General features: G+C 32.4%; 1 protein-coding gene across 2 annotated transcripts in view; it reads left to right on the forward strand.

The window, feature by feature from the left end:
• Positions 1-13583, forward strand: part of LOC132729413 (uncharacterized) — a 53630-nt gene that overhangs the window by 21792 nt on the left and 18255 nt on the right. For both annotated transcript variants that reach the window (XM_060715181.1, XM_060715182.1), the window contains exon 10: positions 10038-10074. In XM_060715181.1, coding sequence (XP_060571164.1) covers positions 10038-10074 — 37 coding nt within the window. The remainder of the gene's footprint in view (positions 1-10037; positions 10075-13583) is intronic.

The following is a 13583-nucleotide window of genomic DNA, read 5'->3' on the forward strand; positions in this document are numbered from 1 at the left end:
AGATTTTTTTCTTGTGAAAAAAAAACTGAATTGATATTATTTTTTTTACATCTTTAAATGACAAAATGATTCAAATAGTATTTATTAGATTTATTTTTCAACATAAATTTTGAAGTTGTCTTTCACAGTTATTTATTTTTCAGTTAATTTATTCCCAATAATATTAGTTTAGATTCATAGAAAATTCTTTAGATCTCAATATTGATTTGCATGTTTACTTTATTTTTATTTTGCTCTGCTTTGATATTTCAGGACCTTTGGTCAAGAAATACAATCTAATCTTTACTACTACTGGTAACAGTTCTCTCCCCTTAGTTGTAGTAATCTGCATAGCATGCTCAGTAAGGTCATTCACACGTAACCTTATCCTTTATGTTGTACTGTATATATATATAATTATGAGAAGTTAATATGCGTATAGATTCTTGTATGATAATATTTTATTTATACTGCCTATAAATTGATCTTGGTGATATGTAAATCTTTATGTTGTCTTTTCTCATTTATGGGCTAGGTCAAAGACCCCTAAATGTATGATTATATTTGATTGGCTCTGTGAAGATAAGGATTTTCTCGCTAAAAAGAAAAGAAAAATATAATGATTTCAAAAAGGTTACTAAGGAATGGCCTCACTATGTGGTGATAGATTTATGAACGGAAATGATATTGAAATTCCTGTAAGAATTTTATTTGCACTCATGACATTTGTTATATCAACATAATGTTACTGGTATTTAGATGGTATTTTAAATGGCATTTATCAAAGGAACTGAGGTAGGAATAGAAAAGGTGTTTAAAAATTCCTGCTATGTCTGTTTTATTCCCCTATTGTAAACATTTTACCTTCAGAGTAGACTTTTAATGTTTCAACGAAGAATATAAAAGATTATTTGAAAACAATGCTTGTCATTCAAAGTGTTACTCTCCCTTTTAATGAGATTCTTTTTGTAAAAAACTTATGTTAATATTTTTAAGTATTTTAAATTAAAGTTGAATTTATTTGTCAGTGTTCCTTAGTTATCATAAATTGGTGCTGATGTTTTTGTTCATCTATTTAATGATGCATGCACTGTTAATTTGACTTAACTTTTAGCTCACCTGTCACAGAGTGACATATGGTGAGCTTTTGTGATCACTTTTTATCGGTGTGTCTGTCTGTCATCTGTCTGTCATCCATCCGTGAACTTTAAACGACATCTCCTAATAAACCACAAAGCCAATTTCATCCAAACTTCACAGGAATGTTCCTTTGGTGCTCATCTTTAAAATTTATTCAAAAAAAATTTATTCCATGCTAAACTCTGGTTGCCATGGCAAGCGAAAGAAAAAACTTTTAAAAAATCTTCTTTTATAAAACCCAGAGAGCTAGAGCTTAGAGATGAAGCATGAAACATCTTCTAGTGAGTATCTTCCAGGTTTGTTAACCAGGTTTTCAACGAAAACCGGGTTATTGTAATGCCGAAGTCGGCAGGCGGGCGGCTGGGCGGGCGGGCGTCAACTTTTGGTTTCCGCTCAATAACTTTAGTTTGCTTTGGCCTATTGACACCAAACTTGGTGTGTAGGTAGCTTATATCAAGAGGCAGCTTGGGATTGCTAGCCAGGTGTCTGTGATCAAGGTCAAGGTCACTGTTACTAAAAATAGAAATTCAGTTTCCGCTCAATAACTTGAGTTTGCTTTGACCTATTGACACCAAACTTGGTGTATGGATAGCTTATATCAAGAGGCAGCTTGGGATTGCTACCCAGGTGTCTGTGATTAAGGTCTAGGTCACTGTTACTAAAAATAGAAATTCAGTTTCCGCTCAATAACTTGAGTTTGCTTTGACCTATTGACACCAAACTTGGTGTATGGATAGCTTATATCAAGAGGCAGCTTGGGATTGCTACCCTGGTGTCTGTGATCAAGGTCAAGGTCACTGTTACTAAATATAGAAATTCAGTTTCTGTTAAATAACCTTAAGTTTGCTTTGGCCTATTGACACCAAACTTGGTGTATGGATAGCTCATATCAAGAGGCAGCTTGGGATTGCTATCCAGGGGTCTGTGATCAAGTTCAAGGTCACTGTTACTACAAATAGAAATTCAGTTTCTGCTCAAGAACTTGAGTTTGCTTTGGCCTATTGACACCTAACTTGGTGTATGGATAGCTTATATCAAGAGGCAGCTTGGGATTGCTACCCAGGTGTCTGTTGTCAAGGTCAAGGTCACTGTTACTAAAAATAGAAATTCAGTTTCTGCTCAATAACTTGAGTTTGCTTTGGCCTATTGACACCAAACTTGATGAATCGGTAGCTTTGACAAGAGGCAGCTTGGGATTGCTACCCAGGTGTCTGTGATCAAGGTTAATGTATTTAGTTTTCATGTTATAACTTGAGTTTGATTTGACCTTTTGACACCAAACTTGCTGAGTTGCAGCTTTTGATTGCCACTAAGATATCTGGGAGCAAGTTCAAGGTCATTTGCTTACAATAGAATTTTCAGCTTCTACTCAATAACTTCAGTGCTTTTTGACCTATTGATTGCTGTCACATCAAAACTTGGTCGTTGAAAACCTGGTTTTCGTCGCATTGCGGCGCTTCTTTGCGTCTTTGGGCCATAATTTGCCCCACACGGAGGGGGGGGGGGGGTCATTGATTTTCCTTATATGTATATATCAAAAACTTTTTAAAAAATCTTCTTTTAAAAAACCCAAAGAGTTAGAGCTTAGATATTAAGTGTCTACCAAGTTTAATCAAATAAAAACCCTGGGGTCAAAATTAGCCCGGCCTTGGAGGAGTCATTGATTTTCCTTTTATGTATACATATATAGTAAAAACAAAAAAAGTCTTCTTTTGAGAAACCCAAAGAGCTAGAGCTAAGATATTTGGCATGAAACATCTTCTACTGAGTGTCTACCAATTGAAAAAAGCCTTGGGGTGAAAATTGGCCCTGCCTGGGGATCATTGATTTTCCTTATATAGTAAAAAAATAATAAAAAAAATCTTCTTTGAAATATCCCAAATAAACATGTATTCTGACTCAGGTGAGCAATTTAGGGCTATCATGGCCCTTTTGTTTAAATTTATGCTCTTTTTTTTTTCAATCACTATGCCACAAATGTCTTTTAAAATGTACAGCAGATAGGATACAGTTTTTTTTATATCAAAGCCATATGGAATGCCATTGACAGTTTGCACAATTTCAATCTCTAGTTCTGTATGTATTGTAAAATTGTTAAATAAATGGTGAGGGGTAAGTGTTTACAGTTGCACCTTTCCCTGCAATGCATTTGTTCAACCTTCTTCAGAAATTTATCTGTCAATTCATGATGGAATTTATTCAAATTGCTTTACTTGAAATTATAAAGTAAGGTAAAAAAGTTCATGATATCTGTGTGCCTAGTTTAATAAACTGTCATTGAGTTATGGCCCTTTACATTGTTTGTAACTCAGAATTCTTTTCTTCAAATTGAATTATTGGCACTTGCAAAGGATGATGGGTTGATGTGAAGTAAATAAATATTTGCTGTATGTGTTTGTGTTCTGGTAAAGGTGATTTACTTCACATTTTTTCTCTCACATAATGTAGTTATGGTCGTTTAACAAAAAAGTTATTGCACTTGATTTTGTTCTTGGCTATATTGCTTTCTTAAACTCACATTGAGAATAGACTGTATTACTTTTTATTATTATCAATGTTACTTGGTTTTCCTCTGTTCTATTTCAAAGAGTTATGCCCTTATGTCTGTTTGTTTCCAAGTGCCCAAGTTCAGGATGAGGCTTACCACATACAATTTCTATTTTTATCCTCTGAAAACCATTGAACTTCCTTATCACCATGTGACACAGGGTGAAACACACCCTTTTATAATAGTGTGAGGTTACTCCTTCTGCGTAATTAAATGCTTATGAGAAGAACTTTATTGGTTTTGTAAGGAATGCTTCCATTGGTTCATAAAGTTGAATATCCATAATTGATTTCATTAGGAGAGCTTTCATTGGTTTTGTTAAGAAGCATCCATTGGTTTTATACAAGGAGCTTTCATTATAAAGCAAACACATTGATTTTATATAGGGACATACAGTTGGTTCTTAAATAGAGAGCATCTTTGTTTTTTTTTTACTAGGAGAGCTGCAATTAAGAAAGCTCAAATTGATTTTATAAGGGAAGGCTTCATTTGTAATGGTAAGGGGAGCATCTGTTGGTTTATTAGGAGAGATTTGATTGGTTCTAATTAGATGAGCACATGGGAGCAGCCTCCTGTATGGGAGCACCCATTGTTTTTGTATGGGGTGTATCCATTGGTTTTACAAGGGAGCATCTATTGGCTTGATAAGGGGAAAATGAGCTATTGGTTTTATTTTTAGCTCACCTGTCACAAAGTGACATAGTGAGCTTTAGTGATCGCTTTTCATCCGGCATCCTCCGTAAACTTTTACTTTAAACGACATCTCCTCATTAACCGCTAAGCCAATTTCATCCAAACTTCACAGGAATGTTCCTTTGGTAGTCAACTTTAAATAACGAATTTAAAATATCTTCTTTTAGAAAACCGAAAGAGCTAGAGCTTAGATATTTGGCATGAAACATCATCTAGTCAGTTTCTACCAAATTTGTTCAAATAAATGCCATGGGGTAAAAATTGGCCTCGGCCTAAGGGTCATTGATTTTACCTTTATGTATATAGTAAAAACTTAAAAAATCTTCTTTTAAAAACCCCAAAGAGCTAGAGCTAAGATTTTTAGCATAAAACATCTTCTAATGGGTGCCTACCAAGTTTGTTCAAATAAAAGCCCTTGGGTTAAAATTAGCCCCACCCCAGAGGTCATTGATTTGTCTTATATGTGTATAGTAAAAACTTAAAAAATCTTCTGATAAAAACCCAAAGAGATAGAATTTATATACTAAGCAAGTGAGTGTCTACCAAGTTTGCTAAAATAAAAGCCCTGGGGTCAAAATTGGCCTCTCCCGGGGGGGGGGGTCATTGTTTTTCCCTTTGTAAATAGTAAAATAGTAAAAACTTAAAAATCTTCTTATAAAAACCACAAAGAGCTAGAGCTTAGATATTTATCATGAAACATCTTCTAATGGGTGTCTACCAAGTATGTTCAAATTAAAGCCCCTGGTTTAAAATTGGCCTTGGCCAAGGGGCCTATATACAGGTGAGCGATTTCAGGGCCATCATGGCCTTCTTGTTTTTATATAGATTTTTCATAAAAACAACATCCATTGCTACTACAAGTACATTGAAAAAAATTCAATGATTTCTTGTTTCACTTGATTACCTGCCAAATTTCTTTTAATCTAAAATAAATTGGCAAAACAGCACCAAATTTTACTGCACAGAAATTCATATGAAAATTTATTTAATAATACTGTTCATTTAACATAACAGCTGTTATATGTATCTAAGACTTAATCAGAAGATTTCAGCGTTTCCTATCGTTACAAGTTTTGGATATAGAAAACCTGTGTACTATTGGTAGATATATTTAATGTGTTTAGGTGCAAATCACTCTGATTTTATGTAGCATGAAATTCTTGTTTTTGTAGTTGAATTTTAGCCGCTAGACTGAAAGCTAGAATTCTCTTTACAGCCTGTTTTCTCGCTGTTTATTAAATCAAACTTGTTTTCAAGAAATCTTGTATTATTTCATCTTTTCTTGGATTAAAAAATTATTTTTAAGTGTATATCTGCTGGACATGTAATTCTTACTTTGTAGTTTGTTATTCACAGTGGTCCAATACTTAATTTTCAGAGAAAAAGTCAGATTCTGCCACTGTGATCTTTAATAAAAAGTGCTGCCGTCATATTGCACATTTTATTCAGTTTTAGGAATGCCTTGTCTATAGTAAAGATACCTTTTATACTTGTTTCTGTTGCGTATCAAAAGTTGAATGCAATACTGTTTTAACATTATGATTATTTTGTAACAAACCCTTAAAATGTTGTGTTTTGTATTAAACTTACAGCATGAGTATTGTAAACATACAAATTACTGTGCAACATATATATATATATATATATATATATATATATATATATATATATATATATATATGAGAAAACCATACACTTCATAGTTACGCCCCTTTATGAGAATACCATTTACACTTCTGAAGATTGCGTTTTGCGCATGAAACTATTAGTAAAGGAAAATGTGTTTTTCAATGTGTTGATTGAATATATCCATACATACAGCTCTATCGAGCACTCTGTAGGGTTTGTACATGTATATATATATATATATATATATATATATATATATATATATGCATAAAGTATAATAATATATATATATAATATATTTATTGTTATTTATGCGAAAGTAATTATATCAATTTTAGCATCTTTTTGGGACAGTTGAGTTTGCAGTTTAAGGGATCTGTAATTATTGGGTTGTTTAGATAACTCCATTACTTCAAATGAACTGTACAGTGATGTCCCTTTTCACTGTGTTTTGAGTCGCTGCAGGGGCTCTGAATTTGTTTCTATGATTAAACTAGCTAAAGAGAAAGTTGGTGGTTCTACCAGTGTGTCTCCTTATGCTATAGGATCTGATAGGTCTTTCTTCACCAGTTAATTAAGCTAAACAGTTGTTATATGACTTTAACAGTATTGATGTTATTTAAATAAACAGGTTGGTGGTTCTGAAATAATGAACGGAGGAGGTTTTCCTCCACCAGTAAAGTTGGAAAGTCGCCAATTGACCTTTTATATTGTTCATGCAACTTTACCCCACCCCCACTCCAAAAAATAATTAAATTAATTGATTAATTAATAAAAATGAAGTCTAGGTGCCATTAGTGCTATTAGATAATTTTATGATATATAGGGAGAGTGCATTAGGGATTATATTACAATTATGCTACAATATTGCAGACAGAAATTGCAGACAAATTATATTGAAACTACTGTATCAAATAATTAAACATTTCACAGTAAAAAACTGGAAAAAAAAATTGTTTAAGGAAATTTTTTAGCAAACTTTGTTAATGAAATTTATCACACACCCGTGCCGATTTTGCGACTCCGTAAATATGGTATTGCACGGCCGTGCATATATTTTGTTGGACGTCATAGTGTAAAGACGCGCTAAATGTTAGCGTTAAACTAAAGGCGCGTCAAAGAAATATGACACTTATTTCACTTTAAACAGTCTTTATTTTGGGTATGTGATAAATAGAATATTAAATTTGTGTAAGTTCATTACTGAATTTATTGCACTCGTTGAATAAAATAATATTATGCTCGCCAGAGGCTCGCATAATATAATTTTATTCAACTCGTGCAATAAATTCAGTATTGAACTTACACTCATTTAATATCCTCTATATACTGAACATAAATAAAATCAGACTTAAGAGATTATATTTTACTGCTCCTCCTCGAGGAAGATTTTTCGCTGGCATTCATAGCCCATTATTTATCATTATTATGATAATTAAAGTCATTATGATTTAATGTTATTTATGCTTCTAGTGCATGATATATGAATCTTTAACACTTGAAGTAAATGTTGTATAATTAAATAATTAAATGTTGTTTTATGGTAAGTGGTTATTTCCTCTCCTTATAGTTTATAAATATTTATATTTTCAACACGGCTCATTATCATAGGAGTTTAAAGAGAACCCCTCCATCCCTCAGTTTTATATTTTTTTTGGATGGGTGTACTTTTATGGATGACATAAAACATCAGTGCATATTGGAAATCACTCTGCACAGAATAAAAATTAGAATTGGATCTTTTTAACATAAAAAACGGGATATTGTGGATCTCCCAGCCCTTTAATTATTACTAGCAACACATTTTTTCTTATATTATTCTTATGTCTTATGTGTTCTGAGGCTTTCATGGTACATCCTGTAAATGGTCATAAGATGTTCTTATTATCGCTGTAAATCAATTCTTACCATGTTAAGGAGGCTTATTACACTGAAAAGCATTCTAATTATCGTTAATTATAAGGAAACATTTCTTTATCAACTGAAACAGTCCTAATTATATGAAAGCAGACTATTATTATGTTAATAGGTCTTTACACTGTAAGCAGGTCTATTTCAACTGTTGCAGTCAATTATACACTGTTAAGCAGGTCTAATTATCAACTGCAAAGCAGGTTCTAATAATCAACTGTAAAGCAGGTCCTAATTATCAACTGCAAAGCAGGTCCTAATTATCAACTGTAAAGCAGGTCTTAATTATCAACTGTAAAGTGGGTCCTAATTATCCACTGTAAAGCAGGTCCTAATTATTAACTGTTAAGCAGGTCTTAATTATCAACTGTAAAGTAGGTCTTAATTATCAGCTGTAAAGCAGGTCTTAATTATCATCTGTAAAGCAGGTCCTTATTATCAACTTTAAAGCAGGTCCTAATTATCCACTGTAAAGCAGGTCTTCATTATTAACTGTTAAATAGGTCCTTTTTATCAACTGTAAAAGCAGGTCCTTATTATCAACTGTAAAGCAGGTCCTAATTATTAACTGTTAAGCAGGTCTTAATTATCAACTGTAAAGTAGGTCCTTATTATCAGCTGTAAAGCAGGTTCTATTTATCAACTGCAAAACAGGTCCTAATTATCAACTATAAGCAGGTCCTAAGTATTAACTGTAAAACAGGTCTTAATTATCAACTGTAAAGCAGGTCTAAATTATCAACTGGAAAGCAGGTCTTAATTATCAACTGTAAAGCGGGTCCTAATTATCCACTGTAAAGCAGGTCCTAATTATTAACTGTTAAGCAGGTCTTAATTATCAACTGTAAAGTAGGTCTTAATTATCAGCTGTAAAGCAGGTCCTAATTATCAGCTGTTAAGTAGGTCTTTATTATCAACTGTAAAGCAGGTGGAAAAAAGTGGTCTGTACACCTATATCCACTGTAAATAATGTCTATGAAAAGCAGGCCTGTAAAATGTGTTCGACTTTTTTTTCATTTTGCTAGTTTACAAATTTAATGTAGTTGTATTTTTGTAACATGCTGAGTGTACTTTTATTTGCACTGGTTGACAGGTGCACTTAGATGAAGTGGGTTGTTGCATTTAGTGCTATTTCATCATCCTAAAGATAATTTATAATATCTAGTTTTACTTTGTAGAAGAAATGATATCTTAACATTCTAATGATATAAGATCTTTGAGAAAATGTGCTTTTGAAATGTAAGAAATCAAGATTACACTGATAAAGATGTAAGACAGAATCTCTTATATTTCCTTTTGTAAGATGCCTTCATTAAACAGCATTTATACATTGTAATCGATGGCTTAAGGGTATATTTAGGTTGAAATAGATTTCTTTTTATGTTTATTATTCAGTTTTTTTGCATCAACTTCTCTGAATTTGTAAAATGGACTTTTCCTGCTTAAACTTTGGAATTGTCCATTGTTAAATAAAGGGATTTCAATATCAATTTATTGGATTCAAGTAGCAAATGAAATCGGGTCCGGCTAGACAGTTAAAGCTGCATGCCTCCAGATGAGCTAAAATATTTCAAGAAAATGGCAAAAAGATTCAAGATTCTAGTAATAGTTTACATATTATATGCAATTAATGAATGATTTTGCAGTATTTATCACCATATTTCTACTGTTTTATTAATTCAGTAAGGGCTATTTTGCATATTTTGACATCTTTCCGGTAATTTACGTGGATTGTTAGTGCTGTTAGCAATGTGTTATAACTGTCATTGTTCACTTCGCAATATTTTAATTTGGAATACATTTTCAAAATTTTCATGAAAATTAGCATGAATCTTGAGGCATGCAGCTTTAAACAACTTGCCTGTCTAAGAGTCATTGTTGTGTTCATAGATGGGAGTTAATAAGATATTAAATCTGCTTTGAACAATTTGTTAATGGGGTATGTAGTTAAGATAGAATATAGATTAACAGATTATTTTGGTGTTCATTGATAGAGATTGCTGATTATTATGTTGATTTAAAAAAAAAAATAACACCTGTTAATTATTTAAACAGTTTATAGCAATTAATATGTAATTAATTACATATCTTGACAGTTGCTGTCAGTTATCTCAATACATTTTGTTTCTCATTTTAGGGTACCCCAAGAAACGATTCACCTATCAAAGATATAGGTAAGTTGACATTAATGATATAAATCATAAAAAATGTATTTTAAAATGGCTGCTCTTGTGGTAGAACATTTGCCTATTATGAGAGTTGTACTGTATTTTCTCCTTGCTTGGTCAAGTCAAGTCAGTTTTATAAAAATGGAACTATAAAAAGTGGCTTTGGGCTTATAATGCCAACTGTTAAAAGGGTAATAGATTAAAAATTATTTTATTTTGATGAATGTATTATTTGATCCACTTTAAATTCAACTTCCTAGAACTGCATATAAGGAAACATGGTGGCGCCCTCAGTATGCTCATACCCACAACCCAGTGTTGAGAGATAGACACCGTTACCATTAGGCCATTGCTCCCCTTGGAGATTATAGTTACGTTAAGTTCTAGTCAGTATATTGTAACTGGATGGGTGTATCATGTATTGGTGTGTACTTAATGAAAGAGCAGTATAAAGCTGTACATTGTGCTCTGAAAAAGCTTTTGGCTGAAAAAGTTTTGAAAAATTTAGATAGAATTCAAGATATATAGTTTATAACCTACATACTATAAATGATACATCTGTGTCTGAATGTAAGATTATATAAGAACATTTAAATGTAAATCTGCAGAGTTTTCCATTCCTTATAATAATGCAAGAGGGATTTTAATGCTTCTAGACTTCTTGACATTTCATCTCCCTGGTGACAATATGTTAAATGGAGATATTGCCTTCTAAATGCAGTGTGACAGTTTTAAAGTATTCCTCTTTTATCTTCACAGTTGCTTTCAATATCTTATGTTGGCTTGAACCTTTCCTAGATTGTTCTGAATGGTTTTCCCTGGTCTTTATATAGAATACTCACCATTCCTAAGCTAGGCCAACCTAGTGGTTACCTAATTTCATTATAGTAATATCAAAACAATTCACAACACTATTATGCAGTTTAAGATTCAAATCAGGTCCAGTATACAAACTTAAGAGATGAATGATTAAACTCGAACAAAACACAAAAAAGACCATAAAAAAGTCACAGGTAAAAGAAAAAATTAATTAATTAAAATGCAAATAAATATGTGTTTTCAATATTCCTCATTCCCAACTTAACCACCCTTCCCTAACACCCCACCACCCCCTCTCATTCCAAACTTAACCCCCCCCCCACTGCCCTGCCAACCACACACATGCTCACACTTACAAACAAACATATAAACAAACATAAAACTCTGGCATCATATATAAAGCAAATTGGTAAACCAAATACAAGATATCTATCATCAATCATCCTGAAGCTGTACTGATCCTAGTGAATTAAATTTCTATCATAGCAGACGGAGAAAGTCTTGAAAATACATTATAACATATATACCTTGATATTAGACTGAAATACATGCAGAGTTAAATTTAACCTGTACCCTGCTGGAAAGTCTTTGCCCAGGTCAGTCATCACATCCATGCAGTCTGACAAGGCTCTATACTGTTGGCTGACCAACTTGGAATTGTAATCTTGATATCATGAAAATATACAATGAACTGTTTTAAAAATTGAAGCTGTGTACAATTTTGTTTAAAAAAAAACAGCAAATTAAGATAACATATATAATATAATGTGTCAAAAGTGACAATGTAATGTCTATGCTACCAATATAGAGCTAGGAGCCAGCTCACTGGTTCTGTACTCTACATCACCGTGGTCTCAAAATGGATCATTCCAAATACAAATAGAACAAGTCTGTCACATATATTGTAAATTACATATGGAATGTTGCATTATCCTAAAGTGGAGTACTGAGGTTTATTAACTTGAGTGGACTAGAAATAATTTCTAAAGTTTAATGTTGCATTAAAATTTTGATGTAGGTCTAAACCAATTACTTGACGTGTACAAAATTTTAGATCATTCACTCACTCCTTTTTCCAGAATTATTATTTTAATTGTGAAAAATGACACAAAATTGATAAGCATTGCAGCACTTTTCACTCAAATCAAACTAAGAATAGCACAAAAGTACAATTTTCAAATTATTTCTGAGTATATTTCCTAATTGCCTATTGCATGATTCATTATGCTCCCCAAAATGCGGGGGAGCATATAGTTGGCGCTTTGTCTGTCTGTCTGCAAGTTGTCTTGTCCGGAGCATAACAATAACTCTTTTTGTCCTAATTTTTGAGTTATTGCCCTTTGTTAATTTTAACACTGAACTTTGTCTGGAACATAACTCTAAAACTATAAGATATATCAAGATGAAACATTTTAGGTAGATATATCTCATTGAGTAAAAGTGCAGTGCAAAAGAACCATAACTCTGTTAAGCCTAATTTTTGAATTATCTCCCCTTTTAGAAAAATCTTGTCCAGGACATAGCCGTAAAACTATAAGAGATATCAACATGAAACTTTGTAGGTAGATATATCTCAATGAGTAGATGCGCAGTGCACAAGAATCATAACTCTGCCTTGCCTAATTCTGGAGTGATTGCCCTTTGTTTATTTTTACTTTTTAAGTTGTCCGGGACATAACTCTGAAACCATAAGAGATATCAACAAGAAACTTTGTAGGTTGATAGATCACATTGATTAGAAGTGCAGTGCAAAGAAGAGTAACTTTGCCTTCCCTAATTTTGGAATTATTGCACTTTGAACTTTTTCCAGGGACATAACTGAAACTACAAGAGGTGTACTTTCCTGTATCCAAAACCTATTCAGGGAGCATCACCCGGCTCAAACCAGGCTCTTGTTGTTTAAAGTGCCCCAGCCGATAACTATGTAAAAAATTCAAATTTTATGATTTTATGTTTTTTTGACCTCAGTCAGGAGTTCCTTTAAAGATATTTTTCTTATATTTGTGCCAAAATTATGTAGTTATTGTTCATGATTCTAAATTGATTTTGGATTAAATTTCTAATTATCAAAATGTTAAAATTATAATATATAGTGACCAACAGCATAAAGTTAAAGCAGATGGCATGCACTTACAGACTAACCTGTCTTTATACTTTATTTAAGTGACTCACATCACCATCTCTTCATTGGTATCCGATTTAGTTATTATTGTGTTCGTAGCTTATAATTATACGCACCTTAAGTGTATTTTTGAAATATGACTGTCAGATATTCCATATTGCAGTAGGGCAAAAACCTTAATTTCATCAGGATGGTGACTTAGTGTGGTTGATATTCTTTTCTTTTTTCTTTTTTTTTTAAATCCAAAATGTAAATTTCTTTACCTGATGAATATGTTTAACAGATTTGCCCTACTATGAATTTGGAATACCGTAGCTATTCCAATGTTTTAACTTAAAGCAGCAATTGCCTCCAGATTTTTGCTGATTTTCATAATTATGTGGCTAAAAGTAAAATATTGTGATGTGAATATAGAAAGTAACATTGCAATCCATGTAAATTACGAAAAAGAGTCAAAATATACAAAAATAGCCCTTACAAATGCAGTTGAAATTATTATAATTATGATGGTGATAAAAACTGCAAATTGAGCCATTATTAAAAGCACATAAAAGCACATAGCATGTAAATTATC

This window comes from Ruditapes philippinarum, unplaced genomic scaffold (genome assembly GCF_026571515.1).
Source record: "Ruditapes philippinarum isolate M1 unplaced genomic scaffold, ASM2657151v2 ctg2349_1_1_1_1, whole genome shotgun sequence".
Classification (NCBI taxonomy): Eukaryota; Metazoa; Mollusca; class Bivalvia; order Venerida; family Veneridae; genus Ruditapes; species Ruditapes philippinarum.